The sequence below is a fragment of the Corvus brachyrhynchos genome, unplaced genomic scaffold (genome assembly GCF_000691975.1).
Source record: "Corvus brachyrhynchos isolate BGI_N302 unplaced genomic scaffold, ASM69197v1 scaffold152, whole genome shotgun sequence".
Classification (NCBI taxonomy): domain Eukaryota; kingdom Metazoa; phylum Chordata; class Aves; order Passeriformes; family Corvidae; genus Corvus; species Corvus brachyrhynchos.
The window spans coordinates 2,015,253-2,023,562 of record NW_008237447.1 but is presented as its reverse complement, the minus strand read 5'-3'; the positions used below and the strand labels follow the sequence as shown (position 1 = coordinate 2,023,562).

The following is an 8,310-nucleotide window of genomic DNA, read 5'->3' as shown; positions in this document are numbered from 1 at the left end:
TTTCCCTCTCTGTCTCACACACAGATATACATGCACAGGGCTGGGAAGAAGCATATTACTCCAGGGACCACATCCATTCAACACTGTTTCCTAGGGAAGTAAGCTAAAATGATGAACATCACCAACTCGACCTTGCAAGCAGTAAAACATGTATTACAAGGCAGCATAATCAAGATAAATGGAGAAGATTAACCAGGAGATGAGGGCAAGGGAGAGAGAGGGGAGGAAAATGATGGAGAGCTCGTGAGGTGGCCGGAGCTCACAGCATCCCCTGAGCTGTCTAAAGACAGGGTTGGGGAAGGTGGAGAGAGTATGAAGAGGGATGCTGACAGGAAAAACACAAAGCCCAACCAGGAGAGACCCTAGGAAGGAGTCCTAGAACGAGAGATGCACCCAGTTACTAGACCAGAGCTGCAGCACCCCACCTGTGGTGCACGTGCAGCTTTGGTTGGAACACGTCTCTCTCCCTGATCCTGTCTGCACCATTCTTCTCTCTTTTCAGAGTCTGCCCTGATGAATGGAGGTGGCAACCTGAAAACCACCTGTCTCACAGGAACAGTCCGGAGACTGGACTGTGCTCAGCCACCTCACTTCCCAGAAGAAAACCCCATGGATAGCATACAAGAGGCAAAGAGAGGGCCCAGTTCCCCAGAGGTGGACAAAGGAGCTCCAACACGATCACAGTCAAAGAGCAGTCCTAACTCAGGGGAGACCACTGCAGCACCAGCACACGCCCTGTCCCCCCGACGCGCCCCTCAGCCCCTGCACGCGCCCTTGGCGCTCACCTGGCCGCAGGACCCTGATTTCCAGCAGGTTGGAGGTCCTGTCCGCCAGCCTCGTCCAGCTGCTGTTGTAGTTCTTCCTCCAGAGCTCAGCCACGCACTGGTACTTGCCGGCCTCGGTGTCGCTGGCCCTGCTGATGCTCAGGCGCACGTTGTTGCTGGACTCGGCCTTCTCGATGGCGGTGCGGGTGCGGAACCCCGCGTACCTGTCGCCCCACTGGACGCCGCCGTCGCGCGTGAAGGTCACCAGGTCGTGGAACTCGGTGCTGCCCGCCGGCTGGAAGCGCCACGTCACCGACACCGGCACCCATGACGGGTAGTGGGGCTTGATGATGCACTGGAGGTCAAAGGACTCGTTGTAGGTCACCCCCGGGGTGCGGGAGATGGCTGTGACAGCAAATCCGGCCTCTGTGGGAAGAGAGGAGAGGGCGTTGAGAGACGCCTGCCTGAGGAGGCCCTGCTGTCAGCATGCAAAAGCCAGAGCGTGGTCATCCAGTGGTACAACCAGCCACTCGAGCTGTGTTGGCTTCTCGTTTGCTACGGCCAAGTGAAAAGCAGAGGCAAGAACACACGAGTGGTGACTGCCTGAGCAGCAGTGACTGCCTGAGTGAGCACGGGCTGCAGCCACAGCAGGATTGCCCTTGATTTCTGCCCAGAGGAGTGAGACCCCTGAGATCCAGAGGGCAGGAAGCCTCTGCGGGCTGCCAAAACCCTGTTTGGAAATGCAGCAGCACAACAGCAAGGGAGCAGCACCTGGCAGAGCAGCTACTCAGCACGAGCCCCCTGGGATTCACATCCACCTCCTGAGCAGGGGGTCCCACCCTGTCCCCCACCCCAGGTCTGTGTCTGGTTGCTGCAGATGGAGGAAGAATGAAGAAAGCAACTAGCAGCAGCCTTCAAAACATGCACCATAGAGGTGGCAATAGTTACAAAACCCCAGCATGGAGGCAAACTGAAAGAGAAGCTGGTTGCTCCTGTTCTTCACACAGCACAGCTTTTGTTCTCTTCCAGGTCACAACTCCAGGACAGCTTTATGCAGTTATTCTCGCATGTCTGCCACTCTGCAAGCTGGTCAATATACTTTGACTTGTCTACCCCCAGCACTTTGTTTGTTTAGAGGAGTTGAAATCAGCAGTCTATTAGTAATTAAAAGATAACATATTCCAGTTAGTCAACCGTAAGCCAGTGAGGCTTACATGTTCAGTCAGAGTATTTCCATTGTTCATTTGTGCCAAGCTGCACAGAGAAATATTTTCTTCTCTTCCAATCACTTCAGTGTGGGCCAGCAGACTTAGCAGGGACCTTGTTTTCTTCTGCCAACATCCCCAAGAAGCGCTCCCCCTCCTCAGAGGCTCCATGGGGCATCCCACATGGACTGACAGTTCTCCCTCTCCCTGCAGTGCTGACCACCCCAGCTCTCAGCAGAGCTGCCACTGCTTGAAGAGACCCCAGACAGTGCCCAGGCAAAAAAGGAACATCTTCTGGGGCAGCATGGAGCTTCAGCCTGCCACTGGCTTGAAGAGATGAGCCAGGAGCTCCCTGCTGCTGCAGGCAGACCGGGCACAGCATGGGGCCCACCAAATCTGCACACTTCCACCAGCAAGTGCCTCTGCGACCCCACGGCATCACCGTGCCCAAGCTCTGGGATGTGTAATTACTGAGGAAACAGGTCAATCTTCAGGATTAAAGCCTCTCACAGCATGTTCAGTGATTACCCAGGAGTGCAGTGTGAGACGCAGGCTGCCTCCCCTGCAGAGCTGCTGCATCTCAGCCCCACATAAGCCCTCACCTTCGGCCCTCCTGCTCCCAGCAAGTGTGTTACCAGGCCCAGCTCAGAGAAATCCTGAGCCAGAGAAGGCCCTAGAAAGCCAACCTAATTTCACCAAGACCAGCTGACTGCATCAAGTTTACTCTCCCCCTGGCCTGGGCAAGGAAGCTTCATGAAGCCATGCAGATACCAGGTGCGTTTCTCAGGTCTTCAACTCCACCTGCATGGTCATGGCACTTAGGTTAACAAACAAAAGCCCTTCTTTTGGGGTTTGGTACAAAAAGCACAAAAGTGGACTGATTTTCTGCAAATCCTCCCTACAAAAATACAGCACTCCCTCCCCCCCATCCTTCTGTGGCCAGCCAGGGACTTAAGTCCCTGCCACGCATTCAGCAGCCTCAGAAGTTCAGGAACATCTGGTCTCTTCTGACAGCACATCTCTCACTTCTGGCTGTTGTTTCTGAACTGCCCTGTGGTTAGATTTATGGGTTTGAACATCATCTGTGTGGTTCAGCTAGAGTTTCTTACCCCAGCAGGCTGGCAAACGATGAGACCTTAACTTGAAATGTGTCACTAAATTTACTGCATTTTTTTTAAAACAGCAGTTTCTGAAGCCATAAACCTCTCTTGCTCTTTCTTGGCACCCTGCATTTGAGTTTCTCAGGACATTTCAAAAACATTAGGCTGAACAAAAAAATACCAGATTCAGCAGTAAAGCAATACTCAACAGTTTCTCTACTATATTTTTATGAGCTACTTCAGCTTTGCTAGTTAAAGGAAGAGACCTAGGAATTTCTTAGGACTTGATAGAACATGCTCAACAGCCGGTGACTGAGGAGCAGAGGAGGTGGGACAACCACCTTTCCATCACATCTTCTGCAACTGCTGTGCACTTCTGAGCATCTTAAATTTTAACAAGAGTAGAAGTGACACATTTTAAAATCCCAATGCTTAATCACAACGCTTTTACAAGTGGCAGAGTAAAGGGAAGGGTTGATACTTGGGACTTGTAGCAGGCCAAATGCTGCTGACCTCATGAGGAAGACACTATTGAAACTAGATGAGAATTTGCCTTTAGTTCTTTACAAAAGAACATCCGTACCTGCTTTTGGAAGCTATACAGGAAAGATTTCTAACTCCAGACAAAACAGCCTCTGAAAGGAGGTCAACAGTAAAGGAGAGGAAAGGAGGAAAAAAGCAAGATTTTCATCAGAATACAAAATGACTTTTAAGTATGGTCTCACACACATCTTGTCAAAGCTTAAGATGAACACTGCAGAGTACCAAGAAAAGCCACACGATCCCCACCCTCCTGCCAAAATTCCTATCTCGACCTTTCAATAGAGCCGCCTGATTGTCTCAGCCTTGGCATTCTGAAAACCAGTGGCCTCACAGAAGCACTCATCCCTTCTCCAGCCTTCTGCAGATCACTTTTGGAACCAGACCAAGAGGACCAAAGTAACTCACAATCCATGCAAAATATCAAACTCCCTACCTGCCCCTCTCCTAAAGTGATGTGGTTTCACTGTGGTTGAATAGAGGAGCCCCTTGGCAGAGCAGAGTACCAGCTGCGATGATCCCAGCTACTGGTTTAGCTTGGTTGTAGACAACACTGTGGTTCTGGGGCAGCAGCTCAGTGCCTCCCTGCAGAGGCAGCGAGGACCATTCCTGACTCATGCTTTCTGTCAGAGATGCTCACCATTTCTGCTGGCTGGGCCAACAGATGCCCAGCATTTTGTGCTCCTGATCCGGTGAGCAGAGATAAGGTTTACCCACGGCAGGCAAGGAGGCTTCGACGCCCACAGGCTGCCAATGGAGCACCACCACTGCACTGACCAAAACCCAGCTCCAGTACTGGCAGGAGACATCATGGGATGGGCAGCCTCTCTCCTCTGAAGGACTCTGGAAGCCCTATCCCTCTCCTCAGCCATCCCCTGCTTTGCTCCTGCCACAGCCACCCCTCAGACTTTGCCCACACACACAACAGCGCATGCAGGCGTTTTGCACCAACCTACGAGGAGCTGTGGGCAGGCTGCTGGGTGCCTCCATTTTGCTGGCAAGCAAAGGCAGGAACGCTGAGAACAGCCTCAGTGATTTGCAGGTGACCTTCTGCGGGCCGGCCAGGCACATGGGGACCATGGCCCCAGGGCCCCCCACGCCTCAAGTACTCACCCAGAGCAGTGATGGACACCGGGGTGCTCGTGTGCCGCTCCCCAACCATCTGCCACTCCCCATCCAGTGTCCGTGTCCACTCGGCCACCCGGCACTCATAGTGGCCCTCGTCCGCCTTGACGCTGTTGAAGATCTCCAAGGTGAAGGAGCCGGGCCGGACCTGCTCCACCTGGATGCCCCCGTAGCTGCTGCGCTCCGCGTACGCGGGGCCGGGGTGCAGGGTGCCCTCGCGGTCCAGACGCACGATTTCGCTGCGCCGGTTCAGCTTGTCCACCAGCTGCCAGGTGACCGACAGGCGGCTCTGCGGCCCGAGGCCCGAGCGCACGTTGCAGCCAAAGCGCAGGCTCTCTCCCTCCAAGACATTGCTGGCGTTGTTGATTATCTCCAAGGAGATGCTGGTCTCTAAGGAGAGAAACGCATACACACAGGGCAGATGATACACACTCGCCACTGCTCGGGCTGCAAGAAGGACGCTGCTGGCCAGAGACGCTTTCTACCAGGTGCAGGAAACTGCCCACGCATTTGGGTCCAGGCACGTCTTAATCTCATGCATGACCACATCCAAAAACAGCTGGTGGGCAGCGAGCTGCTCCTGGTGACTTGCACACTCAAGGCAGGTGTAGGCCAAAGCTGGGAGAAATCTCTCTGCCTACGGCTCGGGAGACATTGCCGTGTCTTCTGGTCACAGGTCCGGGATGGGATCTCAGCAAAACTTGAGGGAATTTCTGTTGCTACAATACGCACTGTGTGCAACTGGCTCTGCCAAAAAAAAAAAAGCTTCCAGCGCCCTGTGGCTTTTTCAGTTCACGTCATCCTGATCACCATCTTGCCACTTCCATTCCTACCAACACCTTTTGGGAGAAGCTCTCCCACACTCCCACTGCTAGTGATACTATAGGTAGCTATCGCTGTTGGGTAACATTGAAAAAAAATATGGTATCTTGAGCTTTCCAGAGAAGTAAGGCTTTGTGGCTGGCTTCTCAGAGATACTGAGTGCTGGTTACTCCTGCTGCCTTCCATCAGAGTTATGGACACTTAGCACCCTTGAAAAATCATCACATTTGTTCCTGCAGCTGGTGATTTATCAAAGGCAAGAATCAAATCTGTCTGAAAGGTGGCTGGATCTAGAAACACTACATTTGAGATGTTTGTCCAATGCAAGATTTCTAGCTAGAGTAATTTTCAAAGCCAAACAAATGAGACCAAATATCGGTAGGAGAGAAAAGAAATAGAATTTCTTTTGGAGAAATGAGGAGGGAAAAAAAAGCTAGAGGAAAGGGCTGCATTTCCCTACCAATCTAGGAGATAGGAGGCAAATATAGCACAAAATCCTCTTGCAGCTACCCTCTGCTTGGTCAAAGCCCATTGCCATGGTAGCCTAGGCAACCCATGCATGGTTCACCATGCCACAGCTACCAGAGTTTCAGAGAGCAAAACAAGGAATGAGTCAGTGGACTCTCTCCTCTCAACCTGTTATTTCTGTATCATGTTTATCTGACACATATAGAAGACATGCAAGGCAAGCCTTCAGTTGTTTTCACCAGAGCTGGCTGACACACAGTGACCAGGACAGAGCTCCGTGCTGAAGAGCACTGGGGCTCCAGCAGTACACCTGGTTTCTCCCAGTACAGCTGTCTTGCAAGACAGCTGAATCACCATCACATAACAGCCTGCAGGAACCTAGCAGCTTTTAGGATACACCAAGGCCAAGCTGCTCTCCCCATTATGCCTGCTGAATAGTTTACAGAGCACCCAGCTCCCTGCAGAGCAAGGCCAGGAGAGAGGTGTGAGGAGCAAGTCAGAGGCTGTCACATGTACCTTTAGCTCAGGAACAGAACTGCCAGCTTGGTGTCATTAGCAAGGTGGGGGCATGACTCCCCACCTATGAACCTGACACACATCCCTCCTTTTCATCCCTTTCCCAACAACAAAAATACATCTTGCCACTTGGGATTCCAAGCCTCCACAGCATGTGTACTCTTATCCTCCCTCTCCTGTACCGCCACGCTCCAGGTACATCACAGCTTCCCCAGCTAGCTGCCCAGTACAGCAATGCCCCCAGGAGGGGATGGGCACGTCTCTACTTACTGAGTGGCATGACAGTGATGGGGATGTTCTTTGGCCGCTTGCTCTCCTTGTCGATGAAGTCTCCCGTCACGGTCTTCTCCCGCTCGGTCACCCGGCAGTTGTACTTGCCGCTGTCCTCCAGGCGCAGCCGGTAGATCTTCAGCACAAAAACGTTGTCACTTTCTTTGGCCACCTTGAGCTGGCCCAGGGCCTCGCGCTGGGCAAACTCATTGTTGAGCACCGGCACAGCGTTGGGTCCCAGGCTGGCGATGAGGGAGCTGTTGAAGGCCCAGGAGATGGAGAAGTAGCGGTCAGGGATGTTCTGCGCCTCCAGGATGCACCGGAACTCCACCGGCTCCCCCACGATGTACATCCGCTTCTCTGTCTCCAGCCGGACACTGAACTCCTTATCTGGGGAGAGAGAGACACACCGACTCGTGTCAGGATGGCCAAGCCCACCAGGAGAGCCAGCACAGCTCATGTGAGGCGTTTACAACTTGCTACTCCCTGCATGGCCAACATCACTCAGACAAGCACATCCAGAGGTGAAAGGTTAGGGACTTGCTTTTGCTGTGGGAGACCAGATGGGCTGTGCTGCCAGAGAGGCACCCTCTTGCCCATCAAGCAAAGAGCAAGCAAAGGCTTCCTCAGTCACAGCCCCTTCCTCCAGGGAGCAGCTCTGATGTGACACCAGCATCCAGTACCACTGTGCAATATGACCTGGAGCCTAGTCCTACTCATGCCCTGCTCAGCTGGAGTCAAGAGGCAGAACCTTTGGAGATATCAGAGAGGAAGAAAGAGCTCAGATGGGTCTTTAGATCCTTGGCAGGAACCTGTGCTGTGGGCTAGGAGGAGAATTTTGACTTGTAAATGGATCTTGTGTGATACAAAAGTGCTCGCTGAAACTTTTAGTTTTATTCTCTGCTGTGTCACTCTTACCTCCTCACATAACAAAATCCTCACTGTCTGTGCCAGCACCAAGTGCTTAAGACCTATGTTTTAGCTTCTGTGTCAGCCCCAAATCTTACCATGCCAGGAGACAGCGCCTGCCACCCAAGTCCCCTTGATGCCCTGGTGTCCCCTGGTTGCTCTTTGCTGACACTTCCCTTGGCTGCAGGGAGCCAAACCCCAGCCACCTAACAATGCACAGCCCCATTTCCCATCTCCTCCCACTGCCCAGCCAAGGGAGAAAAGGCAGAGGAGACACTGACCTGTGGCTTGCACGTTGACGATGGCGCCCTGGGAGCGCTTGCGGGTCATGGCATACCAAGAATTGTCTGGGTCCTGGATCCACTCCGCCGCCTCGCAGTAAAACTCGCCCTGGTCTGACGGGTGGAGGTTGTAGATGGTGAGCTTGGAGGTGGTCTCCCCAACCTTGTCCAAGCGCACGTCCCCCGTGGCCTGTCGCTGGGCGTAGGCGCTGCCGGCGCGCAGGACAAAGTCGCGGCTCAGGGAGATGACCTCCACGGGCGCCTCGCTGCCTCGCTGCCGGTACCACGCGATGGACACGTGGCCGGGGCG

At 53.3% G+C, this 8,310-nt stretch overlaps 1 protein-coding gene across 1 annotated transcript in view; it reads right to left on the bottom strand.

Moving 5' to 3' along the window:
* The window catches only part of IGSF3 (immunoglobulin superfamily member 3), a 69,653-nt gene that overhangs the window by 25,333 nt on the left and 36,010 nt on the right, over nt 1-8,310 (bottom strand). The window contains exons 4-7 of the mRNA XM_017731422.1: nt 8,001-8,250; nt 6,811-7,200; nt 4,723-5,124; nt 786-1,190 (exon numbers count right to left, since the gene is read on the bottom strand). Of these exons, the coding sequence (XP_017586911.1) occupies nt 786-1,190; nt 4,723-5,124; nt 6,811-7,200; nt 8,001-8,250 (1,447 nt within the window). The remainder of the gene's footprint in view (nt 1-785; nt 1,191-4,722; nt 5,125-6,810; nt 7,201-8,000; nt 8,251-8,310) is intronic.